At 48.9% G+C, this 23,490-nt stretch overlaps 1 protein-coding gene across 1 annotated transcript in view; it reads right to left on the bottom strand.

Moving 5' to 3' along the window:
- CA12 (carbonic anhydrase XII) overlaps nt 1–23,490 on the bottom strand; it is a 65,969-nt gene that overhangs the window by 10,115 nt on the left and 32,364 nt on the right. The window contains exons 2-7 of the mRNA XM_011940432.1: nt 12,167–12,346; nt 11,132–11,274; nt 7,042–7,137; nt 5,797–5,860; nt 5,365–5,522; nt 3,897–4,023 (exon numbers count right to left, since the gene is read on the bottom strand). Coding sequence (XP_011795822.1) covers nt 3,897–4,023; nt 5,365–5,522; nt 5,797–5,860; nt 7,042–7,137; nt 11,132–11,274; nt 12,167–12,346 — 768 coding nt within the window. The remainder of the gene's footprint in view (nt 1–3,896; nt 4,024–5,364; nt 5,523–5,796; nt 5,861–7,041; nt 7,138–11,131; nt 11,275–12,166; nt 12,347–23,490) is intronic.

Raw genomic sequence — 23,490 nt, 5'->3', positions numbered from 1 at the left:
TTCAGCCTTACTGTTTCAGGGATAACCATCATCACACTGAAATGTTCATGCCATAAAAGAATGAAGACCAGGGCACGTGATATAAAACTGTGGACTCCTATGACATGAGCAAAAACAATGAGTTCTGGGCCACAGAAACCCTGAGGCAGTGGTTTTCCATCAGGGGAAACCTTGCCCCTCCTCCCTGCACAGAGTTGGCAATGTCTGGAAACCCTTTTGGCTGTTACAACTGGGCAGGTGCAGCTGGCATCTACCGGGTAGAGACCAACGGTACTGCCAATGCTACAACACACAGGACCCCCCCCACGTAAGAATTATCCTGCCCAAGTTGTCAATAGTGCCAAGGTTGAGAAGCTCTGCCCCCAGGCTAAGGTATAACTGGACTATAAACCTCTTAAGGACAGAAACCGGGTCCTGTACCCTTTTTCTAAGCACAGTCGAGGAAAATAGCAGGGTTAAGTTAAATGATTCAGTCCCAATTGTCCCAACCTGGCTAAACTTCAAATCCTTCCCCAAATAATTCCCCATGTAATTTCTCTCATAGGGAATTGTTTTTATTTTTAAATTTAATTATTTAAGAGATAGGGTCTCACTCTGTCACCCAAGCTGGAGTGCAGTGGTGTGATCGTGGCTCACTGCGGCCGCAAACTCTTGAGCTAATGCGATCCTCCCGCCTCAGCCTCCCAAAGTGCTGGGATTACAAGCATGAGCCACCACACCTGGCCATCCTAGATGAGTTTTTAAGCGTCACTTTTCTCCTGGCAGAATTTTCTGACTCTATAGTTGTTATCTTCCAGAGAAAGCCCTGAGTAAGCCAGACCCTATTTACAAATATGCCTCAGTGGATGAGGCTACAATTTGAGTCCAAACTGCTCACGGTTCACACGGACAAAATCTTACACCATAAACCTGAAACATCATGTTACGGTCTGAGGCCCGCTCCGAGCTGGGTGAGAGAGGCCTCGGGAATGCAGCCCCCAGGGCAGATGAGGTTTGAGCCTCCACCTCCGTGGGGCTGCCTCCTCATTTCTCCTTGGAAAGCAGCTCCACTTGCTGCCTGTGCCTTTGGGAAGCGAGAGGGAGGGGAGAATTCTAGCCAAGCTTCTATAATCAGCCTCTAAATGGACAGGTTTTCCTTGGACTGCCACAGAGTCTCACTCAGAGGAGAAAGCTGGTCCCAGCCTGAGCTTGTGGAAGCACCAGCTCTGGGCAAGCCATGCAGGAAAAGCAGTGGCAATGCTGCATTTGGGCTTTGATCTTGATGTCCTAAACTGGGAGCTGGTCTCCAGACTTCTTCTGAGAGGCCCCTCAAGCTCCCCCATCCAGACTGGGAGAATCTACTGAAGCGCTTGGCTACAAACCTGCCTGAACTGTCCCACTACCAGCAGCTGCTTAGACACAAGCTGGTCTAAGAAGATGGCTAATTATCCCCAGTGCCACAGTCCATCATTACAAGTGGGGGTTACTTTTGGATGTCAGAGTCAAGTTCCTGCCCGGTTTCTTCCGATCCCCTGTAACTGCCCTCAAACACTGTCCCTGCAATGTAAAGTCAGGATGGGCAGTTGTTAGTGTCCACTTAACCATCACAACATATTAGCACCGAAAGGACATTAGATCACCTAATCCAACCTGGCTTGCTTTTTTTTGAGATGGAGTCTCACTCTGTCACTCAGGCTGGAGTACAGTGGCATGATGTTGGTTCACTGCAACCTCCACCTCCCGGGTTCAAGCGAGTCTCCTACCTCAGCCTCCTGAGTAGCTGGGATTACCTGGCAATTTATGGCTGAGGAAACCAAGGCCAAAGAAGGGACACGATTTGTCCACAGCATGCAGCCAGGAGGAAACAAAGCCAGGCCTTGAACCTAGGCCTCCTGACTATAAGGAGAGTTTGCGCCACCCCCTCCCTGGCTGTGCATAGCTGAGCTCAGAGAACAGAACCAGCAATGGGGTCCTGGGATTGCAAGCAAAATTCTACCTGATCTATGTGGGCAAAGTTCCTAATCTCCTGGCAGAGTTTTCATGTTTTTGGTTTTAAGAGTTGAAGTAGTTCCATTTAACCCTTGGATACTACATTCTTCACTCAGAAGAATGAGAAAAGACAGCGCTGTATCCAGAACAGATACACAGGGATAATTCCATGCACTCAGTTCATTTCATAGAAAAGAAACTGTTAGTTATCACGACATGGATTCTGAATTTTCAGGAAGGCCATTGTTCACAGATTCTGTTTTCCAACCGAGAAACTGAGGTAAGAGGGAAATGATCTTAACTAGTGGTACCTGGAGAGGAGAAAACACAAAAGACAAATTCTCGGGCAGCTCTTCATGAAAAGATAGAGAATGACATAATCCTGACCGTAAGGATGGGTCAGTTTCTCAAGCTTCCTGGAAAGGGCTTTCAAATACAGTCTCCATATGTTCAACTAAGTTTAGGAGGTGATAGTTATAACCTCATATAATAAGAAAGGAACCCAAAGAAAGTGCACCAGGCGAGACGAGGAGAGCAGATTCTAACAAGTGCGTTAACGGGTTATCTTTTTTGGGGGGGGGCGGGGGGGACGGAGTCTCGCTCTGTTGCCCAGGCTGGAGTGCAGTGGTGTGATCTTGGCTCACTGCAACCTCCGCCTCCTGGGTTCAAGCGATTCTCCTGCCTCAGCCTCCCGAGTAGCTGGGATTACAGGCACCCACCACCACGCCCGGCTAATTTTTGTATTTTTAGTAGAGACGGGGTTTCACCATGTTGGTCAGGCTGGTCTCGAACTCCTGACCTCATGATCCACCCACCTTGGCCTCCCAAAGTGCTGAGATTACAGGTGCCAAGACACCATGCCCGACTAATGTTTGTATTTTTAGTAGAGACGGGTTTTCACCATGTTGGTCAGGCTGGACTTGAACTCCTGACCTCAGGTGATCCGCTTGCCTTGGCCTCCCAAAGTGCTGGGATTGCAGGTGTGAACGGGTTATCTTTAAATATGAACACCTGGCCCTGTTTGAGCCACACGTGATGCTGGGGATGAAATGGAAATGCACAGACCAGCCATGAAGATTCCCAAGTTGGGAACCAGTTGAGAATCTACAGTAAGAAAGTGAGCCTGAAAGTGAACTCAGATCTGAAGAGAGTGCTCCCTCACCCCTTTCCCCTGATGCCCAGTTTCCAGCAGTGTTGATGTAGGCACAGAGCAAGGAAAAAGGTTAACGTCCTACTGGGGAGTTATTGGTTACAGCTGTAAAAGGGAGACCTGAGCCCTCGTAGCATTAGGAAGAAACCAAGCTATTAAGCTTTGTTCAATTGGGAACTTATGTGCTTGTGCTTATGCAAGCTCCAAGGAGGTTAGACAAAAATGCAGTGCACAGGGGTGCTTCCTTGCCTAACGGGCCCTGCTACATTAGTCATGGACGTGGGTTACACCCACTGTTTTACCTCTAACATAGGAACATTCCTGCTCATTTGGTGGTGGTGTGCGAATCACCCGGCCAGGCCTAAGATAGGCTGGCTGCAGCCTTTGATGCCAAGAAAGCCTAGGGAGGGAAGTTAGAAGTCTGATCTCATGGAAAGGGTCCTATCCTGTGTCTTAGGAGAAGGGATCATTGTCTGGAACAGAGAAGTCCCCAAAGAATTCTCTCTTCCCCATCTGTGCAAGACTCCCAGGCTTAAAGAGAGCTCTAGTCCATTTGCCTGGGGGCCACGGCTTTTTGCTTCTCTGCAAAGACTCAGTGAAGGGGGACCCCAGTGAGCCCCGCACCTAGTCTCACAAGGCACCTGGCTCCCGTGGCAGCCAGGGAGCCCTCAGCTAACTTCTTGAGGGCATCAGTGCCAGAGCTGAATTCACACAGAAGAGTCCAATGTCTTGGCACCACTCTCCCGCACCCCCTCCCCCCAGCACTACCTCTCCTCACCTTGGGAGAAGGAGGTGTATACCAGCCTCTCATCGAACTTCTGGACCTGCCGGAAATTGTTGATCATTTCTCTGGGGGAAGGGTCGTCCATGTGTGTGCAGTACAGGGCTGTCTCCAAAGCCAGCAGCTGAGGGCAAGAGCAGAAATAGCCCGCAGGCAGAATGAGCTCCTCGCCTGACCCCTTGGCAAGAGGTTAGCTCTAACCTCTTGCACCTGGAAGAAGCCTCTGGAACCAGCTTCTGTGGGGCTGGGTGGGAGATATTAGAAAGCAGCAGGAAAGCTGGAGAACTGCTTCCCTCCACAGTGGGTGACTGGAAGCTGCGCAGCGCTGGGTTTGTCTTCCCAGCACCCGAGACTCCAGGGAAGGGCAGTGCTGTTAGTTCCCAGTTATACCCAGAATCTGCCCTGCGTGGAGGGAAACCCGGGGTGATGGAGTGCTCCTTAGCCTCCCACGGAGACTGCGTTCCTCTCATGAACTTAAATTAGAGCCCAGCTCTCAACCAGAGGGTCGCAGGGCTTGTTCTGATGGTCACATCAGAAGGAATAAAGGAGGGAGGTAAGAGTTTCACAGGTCATCTGACTACAGGTTCCATGGCATTTTCATGCACCTACATAGATTACATAACCCATTCCCAAGGCAGTTTCTGGGGTAGGATGTTGCTGCTTCCCCACATGTTTCATCCATCTCTTGGTTCATCACGTCCTCATTCCTGTCCACCCACCTGCTGCCATTTACCAGGGGACTCAGAGCAGAAGCTTATTGTAAAGAAATGAAGCAGCTGTGAGGCTGCCTTGGCCACGTGAAGCTGGGGTGGTGCTGTGAGCCAGGGTGCAGTGCTGGCCCCAGCCCCGTCTCCTGGGGAGCCATTTTTCTTCTCATGAATTTAGGTTGTGGAGTACAGGTACAAGCAGTGACATGGAACTCAGATGACCTAACTTTGGGGCTCAGCTTTGTCACTAACCCGCAGGTCATCCCACAAACTTCTACTCTTCTCTCCCATCTCCTATCAAATAAGAAACTTTAGAGATGATGGCTAAGGATTTTGTTCCCCAGTTTGCATTAGACCTTGAGCTTCTTGGGGGACAGGGACCCTCACTTAGTCATTGCTGCAATCCCATTTGTTAAATGATTTCATCTGATCCTGTCTTTATTCTACCCTGTAAAGGAACCAGGCTCTCTCCTGCCTGGGAAGAGAATGCCACCTCAGCCACTGAGGATATATTAGCAAATGCAGCTTTATAGCTCTTTTTTAAAAAGAACTAGGAGACATGTATTTGCCTAGCCTGATTTCTTTTGAATCTCAGCCTGGAATTTCGGCAGTGCTTTCAGACAACTGTGATATTTGGAGAGGTTTTGAAGAGCTGCCAATGAAACTAAGTGAGGAAATCAAGTCGCTGATTATGATATGGGGGATGATGGGGACTGAGGTGCCGTGTGGACTCTGGCTGAGTTTGGCACGACAGTTACCTGCTCCTGGGAAATCTGCACGGGGTTTCGGAAAACTGTCCAGAGCACAGTAGGGTTGCAAGGGGGTGTGGTCAGGGACCCCCGGTAGCGGTAATATTCAGCAGTCCTCTCCGGAAGCAGCTCTTCAATGTTGAATCCCGGAATGAATGCTTCCTGACCTAGAGAGACACGTTGCAGAGGTGATGCTGTCAGTCTCCCTCCCTAGGGCACAAGTGCAGCTAAACAGGGTGACTGAGCCTAGAAACATGAACTAGCCCCTTTCAGGGTCATCTAACCCCAGGACCTGGTTGCAACATCGTTCAACAACCTGCTCCTCTTAACCTGGTGGACACAGACAGCTCCTGCCCCTTGCATTTATTTTTCTTAAAGTCACACAGGGCTGACTACCTCCTTCTCCAGCAGAGAGTGAATATGCGTGCAAGGACCCCTCACCTTTGTACTTTACATGTTGAAGGTGACTGAAGATCTTGTCATAGGATGGATTGAAGGGGCCCATCTGCAACAGAGACAGGGCAGGTTACACTGGGACAGAACAGGATGGGCTGAGCCGGGATTGACGGGCAAGGCTGTGGGTATGTTGCCACCACTGCCTGAAGGATCCGCTTTACTGGACAATTAGGATGGATCACTAGGCTCTTGGGAGTTAGTGTAATGGTCCTGCCTTCTTGCATCTCAGGATGTCCTGTTTTCAGCTTAAGGCATTGGGCTTGAATGTCCTGGGGTATGGGGTACAGTGTGTGCTCTTGATGATCCAGATGTGAGCCTGAAGTCTGCGACTAACATCCATGTCACCCAGAACTTAAGGAGCTCTGAGTTCACAAAAGCCACATCAGACCAATGAGCATGTTGGGAAATGAGGTACGTGCTGCCTCATTCGGACAAAAAACATGCAAGTCAATCAGAAGACATTCCTGTTTCTTGGGATAAAGAAAGAATTCATTCCAGGGTCCATATAGAGCAGGGGTCCCCAACGCCCAGATGGTGGGCCCGTACCAGTCTGCGCCCTGTTACGAACCGGGCTGCACAGCAGGAGGTGAGCAGCGGGCAAGCAAGCATTATAGCCTGAGCTCCGCCCCCTGTCAAATCAGCAGAGGCCTCCCATTCTCATAGGAGCACAAACTCTATTGTGAACTGCGCACGCAAGGGATCTAGGCTATGTGTTCCTTGTGGAATCTAACTAATGCTTGATGATGTGAGGTGGAACAGTTTCATCCCAAAACCACCTCCCTCCCTGCTCCCTGGTCCGTGGAAAAATTGTCTTCTATGAAACTGGTCCCTGGTGCCAAAAAGGTTGGGGACTGCTGATCTAGAGGATGGCGCTTGGATAGCAGGAGTTGTATCAAGAGTTCAGGCATCTGATGGGGCGGATGGAGTATGATGACCCTTTCCAGCACAGGTGCTCCCCAACCGGGCAATTCCATGCCTTATGCAACAGAGCTAGACGTTGGGGCCCATGTTTCCAATGGACCAAAGAACATTCCCCATTTCTGCTGCCCAGGCACAGAAGGTGCTGCCTCCAGGCCAAGAGAAAAGGTGCACTACAGAAGGATACCCCCTGCTCTGGAGTTGACACAGCTGACACAGGAACAGCTGATTGTCAACAGGTATGCATGGAACAAAAGGTGGAATCCCAGTCTCATCCCTGCTTCAAATTTCACCTTTTTAAATAGCTCTTACCTCAATGAGAACAGCTAGGACAGCGAGGCCTTCTGACTTGTTGCTGGCAGTGCTGGCGTCAGGATAAAGGTCTGAGTTATAATGGACAATGTGCAGCTGCAGTAGGGGAGAAGCCACCCATTAGGGGATAAGTGACTCATGGGAGCCTGTCGCTTCTGCAGAAGACTTGAATCCAACTGTGAGGACAGAACCCTAGCCCCCACAGCCCCCCAGACTAGGTTAGGTATCTCAGACCCTCCCCTTATTTTGCCAAAGATAAGGACATGTGCCCAAGGTGGTCAGGGCACGGCTTGTTTTGATACATTTTAGAGACATAATACATCAATCAATACGTGCAAGATACACTGGTTTGCCGGGCGCGGTGGCTCACGCCTGTAATCCCAGCACTTTGGAAGGCCGAGACGGGCAGATCACGAAGTCAGCAGATCGAGACCATCCTGGCTAACAAGGTGAAACCCCGTTTCTACTAAAAAATACAAAAAACTAGCCAGGCGAGGTGGCGGGCGCCTGTAGTCCCAGCTACTTGGGAGGCTGAGGCAGGAGAATGGCGTAAACCCGGGAGGCGGAGCTTGCAGTGAGCCAAGATCGCACCACTGCACTCCAGCCTGGGCGACAGAGCGAGACTCCGTCTCAAAAAAAAAAAAAAAAAGATACACTGGTTTGATCAGGAAGGGCAGGACAACTCAAAATGGTAGCTTCCAGGACACAGGTAGATTTAACTGGCAATCGGCTGAGAGTTATCAATAGAAAGGAATGTCTGGGTTCCAACGAGGGGTTGTAGAGAACAAGATTTTATCATGCAGATGAAGCCTCCACGTAGCAGGCTTCAGAGAGAATAGACTGTAAATATTTCTGATCAGACCTAAGGTCTGTGTTGATGTTAATGAAGGTGGGCTTTTCCTGAATTCCAAAAGGGAGGAGGGTATAATGGGTCATGTCCAACTCCCTCTTCACATCATGGCCTGAACTAGTTTTCATGTTAACTTTGGAATGCCGTTGGCCAAGAGGAGGGGTCCATTCAGATGGCAGGGAGGTGGGGTGGGGGGCTTAGAATTTATTTTTGGTTTACACAACCTACACATTTTTGTTGGTTTTTGTCCTTGAGACTATGACATATGGAGATTTTATCTCTATTTCTTTTCTCTTTTCATTCATCCTTTTCCATCTCATGTGTTTATAAATATAATTCAACACATATTATTGAATACAGCTTAATTCCCTCATTTTGAACTTTAAGTGGCTCCTTCTAATTAAAAAAAGTTATATATCAAATTATTTCTTCTTTTAAGTGGTCCTCTATTAAGGATTTCTTAAGAGCTCCTGCTTCACTCTCTTCCCCTCAAAGGACTTAGTCTGCCACACTGCCCACACCATCTCAGCCTGGCATCACTTTGAGAAACAGAGCTGAATTCTATATGATTAAAACCTCTGAGGTCCTAAGTCCCTATTTCCTTTTACAGCTGACCTTTGAGCTTGTGGTTTGTCTGTACTTTTCTTACTGTGTTCAGAGGAAGTGAAGACTAATCCAAGCATAAAGGAGCTCCCTGTTGAGGAGATTAAGATAGAAAGAATCTCTTTTTTTTTTGAGTTGGAGTTTCGCTCTTGTTGCCCAGGCTGGAGTGCGATGGTGTGATCTCAACTCACTGCAACCTCCGCCTCCCAGGTTCAAGCGATTCTCCTGCCTCAGCCTCCCGAGTAGCTGGGATTACAGGCATGTGCCACCAAGCCTGGCTAATTTTGCATTTTTAGTAGAGATGGGGTTTCACCATGTTGGTCAGGCTGGTCTCGAACTCCCGACCTCAGGTGATTCACCTGCCTCAGCCTCCAAAAGTGCTAGGATTATAGGCGTGAGCCACCGCGCCCTGCCAGAATCTTCTTCTATGGACTGCATCCAAAAGAACCACTACACTTTCAAGGTCCTTCCTTAGAGGACCCACCTGAGGGATACTTTGATGTCTTTTCTCTAGTATTGGCATTTATGGTCCATCTTAACCAGACCCTTGGTCTGATGATGTGACTTAAGAGCAGAAAATACAAGAAGTAGAAATATTTTTAGGCTGCGCACAGTGCCTCATGCCCGTAATCCCAGCACTCTGGGAGGCCGAGGCGGGTGAATCACGAGGTCAGGAGATTGAGACCATTCTGGCGAACACAGTGAAACCCCGTCTCTACTAAAAATACAAAAAAAACTAGCCGGGCGTGGTGGCGGGCGCCTGTAGTCCCAGCTACTCGGGAGGCTGAGGCAGGAGAATGACATCAACCAAGGAGGTGGAGCTTGCAGTGAGCCGAGATCGCGCCACTGCACTCCAGCCTGGGCCACAGAGCAAGACTCCGTCTCAAAAAAAAAAAAAAAAAAAGGAAATATTGTTAAATACATAAACCCTGCCAATCTACACCCTAACCTCCTTTGTGAAAGGAAAATAAATCTTGAGACCCCCAAATCACTAAGCCAAAGGGAAAAGTCAAGCTGGGAGCTGCATCAGGCAAACCTGCCTCCCATTCTATTCCTAAATAAGATGGCTACAAAGATACAAAAGCTACACACCTCACATTTTGCCCACTAGGAAATTCCCTGTGGGCCGCAGGGTCTTTACCCGAAAGCAGTTCTGTTGAATTTCACCCTGACAGTGTCAATGGGTAACTTATCTTTACGGGTTCAGGACAAAGGACAGAACTCAAAGTCATCCCTCTGCTTACCTGAGACAAATGCATATCTAATTCCTTCCTCTGCCCATGTCTATTTTATCTTGTAAGAATGCAGATTCACTGAGCTACATGAACGCACAAGTGACTATTCCTCTACCTCATCTCACATGTGAATGGCCGATCAAAAACTCAGAAGATGTGACCTCTTGCCTCTTACCTCCCCACACCTTTTAAACATTTCTCCCTCTTTCCCCAGTATCTGCCCTTTCGCCTTTAAATAGTGAAGCCCTCAAGATCATCTTTGGAGAAAGGCATAGACTTGTGCCCCTGTTTCCCAGGCATGCATCCTTAACCTTGGCAAAATAAACTTCTAAATGGATTGAGTCTCAGACACTTTTTGGTTTACACCTTCTTTATTCCCCATGGGGAAAGCAGAAGTCTCAACACTGCAATTAGCCTGGAGGAAATTTCAGTTCTTGAGCTTCAGGGAAGGGCCTGCTCTGAAATATGTGAACCTCCAGTGGTGCCATCCTTTTGAGTCAGATCCTACCCCTTCCATGCTTGCAAGTAGACCTATGATTAGCCTGAGACATTAAGCAGTTCAGCAGTTATGAACAGAGGGGAATGGTCGCTATTGGCCATGGACTCCCCTGGCTGATCAGTCAGTAGCATTTATCTCCTTGTATTTCCCTGTAAATATTCAGAGCCACACGCCCAGTTCAGGGCTATTGGAGTTCCAAAGTGGAGCATCTCAACCCCCTCCTTGCCCCACCCCATCCTGCAGTTGCATAGGACAAATGCTCTGCCCTTCCTCTAATTTTCTTTAGGCATTTTGGGGTAGCACCTCAAGGCGACATGACACGATGCTGCCCTGGGTGGCATCTTGTCCCTAGTGAGTCTGCTTGCCATTGTGCCCAACACATTAGACTGTCAGGCACCCCTAGACTTGTGGCCAGGTAGAAGAGTGGCCCTAGACCCGTGTCCCCATGTTCTAAACACAACCCGTGCCGAGTGAAAGGAAAGATAGCATCAAAAAGATGCAAACAGCCTGACATATGAAGAAAGGCTGAGAAGTTTGGGGGAGCAATGAGCCCAGTGTGAGTCAGCAGGAGATTTTCATCTGCACAGATAGGAAGGCGATGTCTAAAAGAAGGGCACATATGTCCCGCTGGGCCACCCTGGGAATACTGCTTCCCCAGCAGCATCACTCGGTAAAAGACACAGGGACAAACTCAGCATGTTCAGGAGAAGAAAGGGACCAGGACAGTGCAGATGAGCTGTGGGCTGGCGTGGCTGCACCCCCTGTGCCAGGGCCAGAGATGGGGCAGATAGCCTGAAGGCAGCCTGTCCCAGGCTCTGTTGTTATCTGCACAGCAGCCAGGTCGAGAGGGTGCCACACCACCCACTGCAGAGCAGCCTCTGCCAGACTGGCAGCCCTACTTACCTCGGCGGCAAAGTGCTGTCCGCTGACAGTGTGCTCAGAGCCGTGTGGGTCATTCGGGTTCCCCCAGTGCAGGTGCAGCTGCGTGGCACTGTAGCGAGACTGGAGGCCCTGGATGTGCATGTCCGAGGGCAGGTTCAGCTTCACTGCGGGGAGTGGAGGAGCAGCCTTCAGAGCCCCGGCCAGCTGTGCACTGCCAGAGAGCAGTCAGGTAGGCAACACTCCCTCCCTGGAGCCCAGAGAGAGGCAGGTGGATGGAGTGAGGTGCAGAGCAGAGATGCAGCCTAAAGGTCAGACACCTGGGCTCTTTCCCTGAGAATGTCCCCTCTTCCCCAAAGCAACTCCAGTGGCACCAGCACCTTCTTGGTTCCCCCTGGAAAATGATGCCAGAAACACTAACGCTAGATCAACGGATGGGTGTTTATTTACATATTGATGGATCAGACACCTGGAACCTTTAGTGAAGTACCTTCCGAGCTTTAGAATTGTATAACAACAATGGTGACTGCTATTTATGAAGCATTTACTTCACTCTGCATGTCGACCCCAACATATATAATCTGCAGTCTTCCTGGTACCCATTAATATGTCCATTTCCAGATGGAAGTTCAAGGAGGCTAAAATTCTCACCTAGAGGCTCATGGCTCATAAGCAGTCAAGCCAGGGTTCAAGTCCAGGTTGGTCTGACTCCAAAGCCTGGGTGCCCCTCCTAAACTGTGTGGTTCCTTGAGTCATTTATGATGGTCCAGAATTCACTCCAGCTGCACAGCCAATAAACAACGGGGCTCAGGTCTGTCTCCTGCCCCATCCTGAGAGATGTGCTTCTTCTGGGAAGTGCAGCCCTGGCAGGACCATCAGAGCCCAGGGCCTCCAACATCCCCTGGAGAGAGTGCTCCTGGAATCTCTCAAAGGCGCCCCGGCCCCATCCCTTCTTCTGGATGCTTCTGCAGAACCCTTCCCTGCCAGATGGAAAAGGACAGGCCTGACAGCCAGGGAGACCCAGACATACCCCTCAGGTCTCCAAGGCCTCTCCCTCACCTGAATGGCCGTTGTTGGTCAGGAGAAACTGCTCGTTGGCAGACAGATTGTAGCCTTGGAACTTGAGGGGCGTGAGGCTGGCGTCATACTGGAGGATGTCACTGTGCAGGTCTATGGGGGACTGCAGCAGGCCCCCACAGGACGGGTACTTCTTGGACCAGCTGTTCTCCCCATCAGGACCTGGACACAGAGATCCATGCTCAAGATTTAGAGTTTCTCACAAAGGGATTTTCCTTATCTTCTAATTCTCTGTTCAATATAATTACTCCTTTTCTCCTCTTTTCTGAATCCCCAGAGGTAAATCTTCAAGGCCCAGAGTCTTGGCCTCCAGAATCAGGTCCCGCAACCACTCAGGACCACCTGCTCTTAAGTGATGTGGGGAAAGAAGGACTAGGGCTGCCCAGGCCAGAGCCAGGAGCCCACCGAACTCTGCTTTATTTTGTCCATTGTTCCTATTTGACACACACGTCAAGACCTGTTGACTTTCAGCATCTGCTTAGTCAGCACCTATTATGAGCCAGGAATTACTCTGGGTCTTGGGGCTGCCAGGTTGAATACAATAGAACCCCTACTCATCCAAGCTGGCATTCTAGCGGGGAAGAATTTGGCAAACCTGCAGGGCCACCCCAGGTGGGAAAAATTCGTGTCTCACTGACCACAGCGCCAAGTATTAAGTTGGTGCAAAAATAATTGCGGTTTTTGCCATTACTTTCATGCAAAAACCGCAATTGCTTTTGCACCAACCTAAATAGGTCTTTGTGGCTGCTGGCTTTGCCAGTATGACCTTCCTGATGAGAAACCCCTGAGGACATTGACTCTTGATACCCACGTTTAGAGTAACCATAGAACCCAATCTGATAGGGATGCTTGACAAATGTTAAATAATTACAGGCCTGGAATCGCAGAGTGAAGTACAGAGCTTAAGCTGGAAAAAAAATATGACCACACTGTAAACTAATTATTACAATATAATTGACGCACTATCAGCAAAGAGGAACAGACTTTAAAAAAAGAAATTCCTCCAGGGCTCAAGCTTCTTGCTAACTACTAGAAAACAGTTCCTCCCCTGGAAATGAAAATAAACATGCTATGTGCAGATGAACTTTCCTACTCCCACAGGGAAAAAGTCTTTAAAGAATGTAAATCTATGTTTAAAAGATTATCTCCATGGTAATTAAACAGACTTTCTAGCCAAGGTTTCTCCAGAAAAGCAAAGAATTGGCATGTCATGGCTCGTTAAGGTAGACCCAGGGTGTCCTGTGGGCTCTATCAGAGTTGGAGATCAAGCTGTGCCACCTGGGGTCCGTTCATCAGTATTTCGACACAAGGAAGGCGGGTAAATGGAGAAAAGGGGAAAGGAACACCACCTCTTCTGGGAATTCTTCCGTAGACCACCACACTGTCTCACAAGAGTGTAAACGTTACATTGGCCCCGCAGAATCCCACCCCCCGGCGTCATGCTCCCTAACTAGGGGACCTTATCTGAGAGTGGGAAAATCAGAAGAGATAGCTGGTACCCAGGTTCGTTTAAAACGCTATGAGGCGTTGGTCCCAGGCTTAGTTCTTACTTCTAGGTCTGGACACACACAGCAGAACCCTACTGATTTTTCCGGCTGTCAACCTTAGGCTATGCATTTTCAGAAATGTTACAGCATGACGGAATGGCAGACTCTCCAGTCCAACCTTTCACTGGACACCAGTCTTCTTACTTGGGATAGCAGAGTCTCCACTGGGCTATACTATTCTTATTTTCAAGGCCTTAAAGTAACTCAACTACACCAAGATGGTGACTAGGGAAGAGGGAGTCTGGAGGATATCAAAGCAGGCCCTCCGGGCCAAACTGGAGTAAGACAACCATTCAGCTGGGGGGCAAACCGAATGCTTTAGGGGCAGCAGGGAGCAGAATGGAGCAACCATGAGGCCTCATGTAGACCCCCGGGGTCAGGAAGAGACACAGCGCAGGGTGAGACTCCCTAAGTGAGGCTGCCAGCCTTTCCTGTGCTCACAATACTGCCTGGGCCCACAGCCAGCAGGGCGGAAGCTGCCAGCCAGGCATAAATGCAAAAAACTCAAAGTAAAGAGATGTAGCAATGAGAAACTTTCTCTTTGCACACAGGACTAAAGGGAACTGGACTGGAAGGGTTTTCTTTTCCTGTAGTGGGGGTTCAAAAAGGTTTCATCAAGACGGCATTCTACTGCTAGCTAAACAAGAGCCTCATGAAGATAGGAACCCCTCATCTTCGTCTCTGTGAACCCATATTATTAGTAGGGTCACATGCCCTCATGGGCATTTAGGAATCACTTTCCCGAAGAATGAAAAAGAACAGAGGGCTTGGGAAAATGTGACTTGGGGAACGTTTCCTTTTTCTCTTGCCCTAAATACACTTTATTGGAAGTTAGGACCAAATGAGGTATTTGGGGGCAGGAAAGACTAAGGATATTAAAGGCAGTAGAGTTGGTGTTGGAAAAACCTTTCTTGGAAAGAGAAGCAGCTATGTTGGACCAGGGGAGTCCAGAGAATGAGATTCCAGCATCAGCTGTCCCAGTACCTCAGTGGGTTACGTTTTCTGCTGCAGCCTCCGTTGCCCTTCATACAAACGGTGGGGGTGGGGATGGGGACGGGATGTGTGTGGATGCTATGTTCTGGAAGCTTCCTTCTGGCTCTTAAGCTCTGATATTTCTTAAGAATACTAGGACTAAGCACCTTCACCATCTGTCAGGTGAATTTGAACGAGTTAGAGAGGTTGCTCATGTCAAGGCAGCTACTAGGCCTGTGACAAGGTGCCCAGGGGAACCAGCTTTGTGAATGAGGGCACAGGGCACCAGTGCTCCAGGACTGGCTGGGAGTGGACAGCCATCTGCATCAGGAACCTGCCCTGGTCCTGGCTGCCATCCATAGCGGAGTTCATCCTTGGGCACCAGTCACAGGTCTGTAGGTCAGCAAGGTCAAGAAAGCCTTGTCTCCTCCTCCTCCTCCTGCTCCTCCTCCTCCTCTCCCTCCTCCTCCTTCCCCTCCTTCTCATTGTTATTTTATTGTAGTAGCTTTGATCCTTATAACTCTATAACCTGATGGGGTAAGCAAGGCAAGAATTACACCATTTTATAGGTGAAAAATAGAGATTTAAGTGATTTGCCCGAAGTTTGACTTTGGCTAAGTAAGTTACTTTGCTTGGGTCACAGGACTTATGTGTCCTTCAGTATTTATCTAGATTTTGTGCACCTGGAATTTCCTGGCTCCCGCACACTCTCCTTGAAGGCAAGGACCACGGCTCATCCATCGCTGCGCTTCCCGCAGTGCCTGGTGCAGAGCGGGTCCGCACATGTTACTAATCTGAACTCTCAACACCTGTTTCATGCTTGCTCCTTTCCCAAAGAATGCGCACCCACCTTAATTCCCTCATATATTTCTTCTCCTCAAAAAAGGAGGAGAAATGAGATCACTTGCTCAGGTGTAAAATGATCCCTCCTAGCTTTCTAGCTTACCTGTGTGCAAATGGCTTCTGTTTGGGGCCACTCATTGAAAAAGAAATCTGGGCCGGGCACAGTGGCTCACGCCTGTAATCCCAGCACTTTGGGAGGCCGAGGCGGGTGGATCACGAGGTCAGGAGATCGAGACCATCCTGGCTAACACGGTGAAACCCTGTCTCTACTAAAAATACAAAAAATTAGCCGGTCGCGGTGGCAGGCGCCTGTAGTCCCAGCTACTCAGGAGGCTGAGGCAGGAGAATGGTGTGAACCCGGGAGGTGGAGCTTGCAGTGAGCCGAGATCACGCCACTGCACTCCAGCCTGGGCGACAGAGGAAGACTCTGTCTCAAGAAAAAAAAAAAAAGAAAAGAAAAGAAAAAGAAATCTGATTTCTGCCCTGTAGCCTGGGAGATGGCCTGCCAAGGAAGTTCATAGGCCCTCCCCCAGCATGTAATGGCTAGTGGGTGTCCCCGCCTTGCACAGCTGGGACACTGTCAGAGCAGCCTCCTGTCTTTGTGGCATGTGAGAGTACAGGTGCCATGAGGGTGGGCACCGGGACAACCAATATCAGAGGTGACAACAGCAGGCCTTTCTGTTCCCTGAGCTGTGACATGTGACTGCATAGCACTGGCCTTATGCTGGCCGCTACACCCTGGGCTACCATTTTTCAACTCGGTCTCAGCTTTCACACTCATGCCAAGTGCTCCACTGCCAGAAATCCTCCACTGGGACTGACTCTTCTAAAAGAAGCATTTATTTCCAGCTAAAAATTTGCCTTTGCTCTTCTGAGTTTTGACTTTGCCGCCAGTTGGTTGGACTCCTCCCATGATTCTGACACAGGGGGATCACGTGTCTCTCACAGTTTGTTTTTCCAAATAAAGCCAAGGCATGATTTCTTTCCTGTCTATGCGTTTTTCCTGCTCTAGGCAAAACAGAAGTGGCCAGAATTCCTGTTTTGAAAGGTAACAAGAGATTAACATGGCACAGCTCAAAATGCCTCTCGTGATTTCTGATTGGGAATTGTGAGGCCCAGGGTGTAGGACCTGCATTACCCAAGGACCAGAATGTTTTTACAGAAAATTTCAAATGTATACAATGTAGAGAGAGGAGAGAAACGAACCCCATGTCACCCAGCTTGGACAGCGTACAATTCACAAACAGTCCTGTCTCATCTATGCTAAGCCATTCTCCCCTTATCTACCTGGATAACTTGGAAACAGAACCAGATATATTTCATCTGTACATATTTCAGTATGTTTCTCTAAAATATAAGGGCTCTTAAAACCACAGTACCATGACCCCACCTAGTTAACAATTAAAACCTTAAGACTGTCAAATTTAATTAGAATTCAAAATTTTCCAAATAGGTCATAACTTTTTAACAGTTTGTAAAATTCAGGGTTCAAATACAGTCCATGTATTTTTTGCAATATTGCAATTAGAGGATGTGTTACGGCCTAGATTACAGCTTGATGGTGGAATGCCTCATCAGAGAACACCTGGGCCCCACTTCTCCAAGGCTCAATATCTCAGAGCCAGCTCGGTCTATCCTTTGCCCTTAGTGGGTCATGAACTCCCATGTTTCCATGGGTTAGGCCCTCGCCATGCCGCACTGCAAAGGCTTCCCACAGGCAACCGGCCCCAGCCTTCCTTGTTACACTGCCAGACTGGCTCTCCTGCAGTAACCAGATCAATCTTGTCATAGCCTGGCTTGGGTGGCACCACCCCACCACCCATCTGTACACTCCCTTTCTCCCTAGCACGCCCTGCCCCACCCCACCAACACCAAGCACAGCCTAGCTGTTTTTCATGGCCTTGAAGTGCCCCAACCTGTCAAAGTCTTCAAAGGCCCCCACATCCCGCCCCAGCCTGCCCCATGGTTCAGCCAGCGGCCCGAGCCTAAAAGCAGCCTATGCCAACCCACCTTCACAAATGCCCTTATGAAAAACTCTGCTCAAATGCCCTCTTCTTTCCTCCGGACCTTTGCAAATTTCGTCCACTCTTCGAAGTCCAGCTCAGGCCCTGCCAAAGCTACCCCAGTGCTTTCTCGTCCCTGGCTTGAACTTCTCGGCCAGCTGACTCGGGTTGTGCACACTAGCAAGCACAGCGATGATTGTTAGCATACCTCACCTGTGACTGTTAGCACCAGACTAGTACAGAAGCCTATTACAGACTAGAGCTCAGACTACGAGTTTCAAAGATCTTTGGAAGACCAGAACTTTACGTCATATCCCTACTCATGTCTGAACACATCCTTGAATGAATGTGGAGGGTTTTTAAAGCTCATTTCAGAAATTTAGCCATAAAGAGAGGAGAGAAGAGTATATGTGTGGTGGTGATGGTAAGGTGAGGGTAATGTGAAGGATTTTGGTTTTGGTTTCTGTTTTTGTTTTTGAAACTGAGTCTTGCTCTGTCACCCAGGCTGGAGTGCAGTGGCGCAATCTCAGCTCACTGCAACATCCGCTTCCTGGGTTCAAGCAATTCTTCTGCCTCAGCCTCCCAAGTAGCTGGGATTCCAGGTGCCTGCCACCACGCCTGGCTAATTTTTTTATATTTTTAGTAGACATAGTGTTTCGCCATGTTGGCCAGGCTGGTCTCAGACTCCCGACCTCAAGTGATCCACCTGCCTTGGCCTCCCAAAGTGGTGGGATTACAGGTGCGAGCCACCGCACCCAGCCTGTGTTTTTGTTTTTTATGAAGAGGCTTCAGCAAACTGCTCTGCAGATGGCAAAACAGAGCAGAGAACGAAGGTTGGAGACAGAAGAAAGAGGGGCTCACTGATGAAAGGTAGCCCCGGGAAGACAGTGGGGGGATCCAGCCACCGGGGTCAACATTAATTCTGCCCCGTAACACTTCTTGGAGGTCATACTCTGAGGTGGACCCCCCTGTGTCTGTGTCAGTGCTCACTGCAGGCAGCTTCCTGGAGAAGTTGCCTGGGCCCAAGCTCCAGGGCACATCTCTTTGGGCCAGCTACCAACACGCAGTCAGAACAAAACTTGCCCCAACGGCTACCGCTGTAATGGCAAAGTTTACACATTCTAGATGATGACACAGCCTCTTTCAACAAATAGGCAACATTTCAGGACAATGATAGCTTTTGGTTAGCCCCTCAAAGTTTGTTTTGTAAGGAGATCTGACCATAATAAAAGGCATGTATATCTATATGAAAATGATCAAAAATTATGTACCAAATTTGAATATACCTTTAATACGATGGATTGTATTTGCAATAAAAAAACGAGTACTCAAATGTTGAATGAAAGAGAGAACTCTCTAAATGCTCTCCTTCTGGGAGTGCAATTTAATGTTGAAGTTAATGCATTCATTTCTTCAACAAATGTGTCTAGTATGTGTCAGGCACGGTACTAGGTGCTAAAGATGCAATGGGAAACAAACAGCTCTAGTCTCTGACCTTGTGGCACTCGCAGTCCAGTGTAAGAGACTGATAATAAATAACAAGTAAACCAATGCACAAAGGAAATAATTAGTCTGCAATCAGCACTGCAAAGGAATCAAACAAGGGCTGCAACAGAAAAACGGAGGAATCCCTGTTAAGCGGATGATGCAGGCAGGCTTCCTGGGGGAGGTGCCGTTAAAGCTGAGATTTAAAGGACAAGCAGAACCAACCAAGAGTGAAACCTGAGGAATGGCATTCATGAGAGAGGGCCCAGCAAGCTCAGAGGCCCTGCTGCAGTGGAGAGCTGGTATATTCTAGGGACGTGTGATGCATTGACTCAGAAAGAGCCTGGGATCCATCCGGCCTCCCTTTGCCAGGTCTGGGTCCTGCCGTGTGCCAAGGCTGAGCTGGGATCGATTGACACCTGCTCGTGTACACTCCTCCATCTGTTAGAAAGGTCTTCCTGTTGGGAGACTAGTACCTGCCTCTCTCTGGGGGTCATCCAAGAGTCCCGCTCCTGTGGCTAGAGCCACAGAGAACACAGCTAAGCCACAGGACTCCGAGGGGACAGCAGCCTTCATGTCCCATCTAAATCCACCTGGAAACCAGAAATCTTCAGGATGGTGTCTGCATGTAAAAGCCATTTTTTTTTTTTTTAGAGATGGGGTCTTGCTATGTTGCCCAGGTTGGTCTCAAACTCCTGAGCTGAACCGATCCTCCCACCTCAGCCTCCCAAAGTGCTGGGATTATAGGCATGAGCCACTGCGCCCAGCCTAGAAGCTACATTTTAAAAACATGTTTAAAGGACATTTATAGGTCCTGCAGTTCACTTCTGAAGCTGATTAAAATATCTACGTCTTCTTATAAAAACCCAGTGGGTTGAGCCAGTCAGTATTATGACGTTCTGACAGCATCACCTTGGTAAGGGACTGACCCCCCGCACAGAAGGCCACAACCTGCTGAATTCTACCTGTTTTCCTGCCTGGTAGGTGGAGAGGCACAGTCATAAACCCCAATGTCCTGCCTAGAAGGAAAGGAGGTGACTGGGGCATGGGTTAATAATCGATGGGTGAGGTCTTATGATTTTATTATGTACAGAGGGCAAGGAATCAAACTGGCATTAAGAGTTTTTCCTTTGTCAGTGTCACCACTGAATCAGAGGTGGTCCTGGGACAGTGAGGGAGGGCTAGAGGGTGAGGGTTACTTATTATGAATAAAGCTCAAAGCTGGACTGCCATAGCAGCCACTCTTTTCCCTTGGATTTTACATTATAGATCAATAAAAATAAACACATTTTCTAAAGATGCTTTAATCCACACTTTGCATCAAACTTTTGTCTTTATTATTTCCATTTTTGTTTGGGTCAGCTGGAGAAGGAGGGTTGAGACTTGGGCTTGGTAAAATCCACCCAAATCCACTCTTGGGGAGGCAGGAGGATCAGTTGAGCCCAGGAGTTTGAGACCAGCCTGGGCAACACAGCAAGACTCCATCTCTAAACAACAACAAAAAAGTGGCTTCTACATGCAGACACCATCCTGAGGATGCCTGGTTTCCAGATGGATTTAGAGGGGACATGAAGGCTGCTGTCCCCTCGGAGTCCTGTGGCTTAGCTGTGTTCTCTGTGGCTCCAGTCACAGGAGCAGGACTGATGGATGCATTAACACAGAGAGAGATGGGGATCATTTCCCATCCAGCCATGGTTGTGGGGGCCAGGAGTGCAGGCTGGAGGCCAGAATAGGTGAACCATAAGGCTAGGGCTGCCAGCTCAGCCCTCCACCCGCCCTCAGGAAGTCCTTCTCCTCCACCCCGCCAATAATCCCCGTCTAATATTGCTGGGTGGGGGATGAGGCGGGAACAAAAAGGCTCCGCAGTCATTTACACACCGGTGTCAAGGCCTGCCTCGGGTTCCTTCTGGAGGCGAGGTTTATTACAGGGAGGCGGGTGGGGCTTCCAGGCTGCCAAAGGTAAAGGGTGATGATCTATTTGCTTTTGCTGCTCCATTTCTAACCCCCTCTTAGGTTCTCATGACCTGTGGCCTTAGAGTATGTTCATCGTGGAGAGGCTCTGCCCACCTCTCTGGACTTTTCTGTGTCTGCTCCCAGCCCTCCTTTTCGTTCCAGCAGCACTGAGCTGCTTGCATCCTGCGGACACACCAAGCTGCTTCACATCTCCCTGAAACACCCTCTCGCCCGCTGGGGCAGAGTAAAGAGGTTCCCCCTCTTCTGTGCTTCTACACAGCCTTTGCATTTCTCTTCTACTGCAGCAGCCACACTGATCAAAACAATATTGTCTGCCTTTCCACCCCAATAGTCCAGTGGTTCTCAAAGTGTGGCTCCAGACAAGCATCATCATCACCACTTAGGAACTCTTCGAAATGCGGAGTCTTGGGCCCTAAACCAGGCCTCCGAACCGGACACTCTGGGGGTGGCGCCCAGCATCTGCCGTTGGACAAGGCTGTCTGGTGATGCTGCTGCGGGCTGAGACTGAGAAGCGCTGCACCACGCTGTCAGCTCGCTCTCTGCGTGCGTGTTCCTGGCTCCTGCTACAGAGCCCGGCACACGGAGGCGTTCAACAAATGACTCTCCAACTAAGCAACAAACAACAACAAACCACTAAGTTAAACAAACTGCTGACATGCGAACAGCCTAACCCCTGTCATGAAAACTAGCCAGGCCTGAGCCCCGCCTCAGTGCTAACCACGTGTTACCCTCCTTCATCTTCCTTGGCCAATTCATGTGAGGAATCGTGCTAGATGTGAAAGTGCTAAGTCCACAGCAGAGCCCTGTAGCCACCGCCCTCGCAAGACATCCTGCCTATCTTTCTTCAACACAATATTCAAAATAGGGGGCTCCAGGCTCAGGCAAGGACCAGTAACCATCTCTGAAAGGAAAGGACTGCAGAAACCATCTTTTTCATGCACTATTATATGCATAACGTTTACATGATTAAATACAGTGTTTGAAGTAATTTTTATTCAGTGTTGACCATGAGAAACATAACTTCCTTTTCTAACAATGTTTTCATGGCTTAATCTCTTTTTAAAAACTGTTGGCCGGGCACAGTGGCTCATGCCTGTAATCCCAGCACTTTGGGAGGCCGAGGAGGGCAGATCACCTGAGGCCAGGAGTTCGAGACCAGCCTGGCCAACATGATGAAACCTCGTCTCTACTAAAAATACAAAAAATAGCCAGGCATGGTGGCACGGGCCTGTAGTTCCTGCTACTTGGGAGACTAAGGCAGGAGAATCGCTTAAACCCAGGAGATGGAGGTAGCTGTGAGCTGAGATTGTACCACTGCACTCCAGCCTGAGTGACTGAATGTTTCAAATAAAAAATAAAAACTTGTAGTAAAATATACATAACTTTTTCATTATCTCAAACATTTATTGTTGGTGGGAACATCAAATAGTTTGGTGGTGCCTTAAAACGTTGAAATAGAATTACCATATAATCCAGCAGTTCTTTTTTTTTTTTTTTGGGTCTCACGCTCTGTCGCCCAAGCTGGAATGCAGCGGTGTGATCTCAGCTCACTGCAACCTCTGTCTCCTGGGTTCAAGCGATTCTCGTGCCTCAGCCTCCCAAGTAGCTGGGATTACAGACGCACACCACCACACCTGGCTAATTTTTGTATTTTTAGTAGAGACGAGGTTGCACCACTCTCGATCTCGTGACTTCAAGTGATCCACCCACCTTGGCCTCCCAAAGTGCTGGGATTACAGGTGTGAGCCACCACACCTCGCCTGATCCAGTAATTCTAATCCTAGGTATAGATCTCAAAGTATTAAAAGCAGGGACTCAAAGAGATACCTGTACACCCATGTTCATAACAGCATTATTTATATTAGCCAAAAGGTGGAAATAAGTCAATTGTCCATCAGCAGATGAATGGATAAACAAAATGTGGCACAGACACACAACAGAATATTGTGTAGCCATACAAAGGCTCATCTCATTTTGATGCACCATTTCTTTTCTAAGAATCTAACCCACCAGATGCTAGAGAGGAGCTGGGATAGGTCTTTTTATTTTCACGACACTCTTTATGGAACCAAACTTACGGCAGATGCTCAGTGAATACTCACTGGTTGAGAAAAACTCTGTAGTTTACTTGGCCTAGACTCGAATAGTGGTTGCCAGAACTTGAGTACACATCAGAATCTCCTAGAGGGCTTGTTCCCACACAGACTACTGGGCCACACCCTCAGAGTTTCTGATTCATGGACAGAGCCCCATCATCTGCATTTCTAACACATTCCCAGGTGCTGCTGCTGCTGCTGGATTCAGGAACCACATCTGGAGAACCCCTAGCCCAGAGCCATATTTCTCAACTGCGGCTACACACTGGAATCTCCAAGAGCTCCTAATTTTGCTCCCAGCCCCAGTCCCTGAGATCAGGATTAATTGGTCTTGGTGTTGAGGTGGGAGGGGCTTTAAAAAACTGCCCACATGGTTCTCATGTGCA

This window comes from Colobus angolensis, unplaced genomic scaffold (assembly GCF_000951035.1).
Source record: "Colobus angolensis palliatus isolate OR3802 unplaced genomic scaffold, Cang.pa_1.0 Scaffold19, whole genome shotgun sequence".
NCBI classification, from domain to species: Eukaryota; Metazoa; Chordata; class Mammalia; order Primates; family Cercopithecidae; genus Colobus; species Colobus angolensis.
This window is presented reverse-complemented; position numbering and strand designations above follow the sequence as displayed.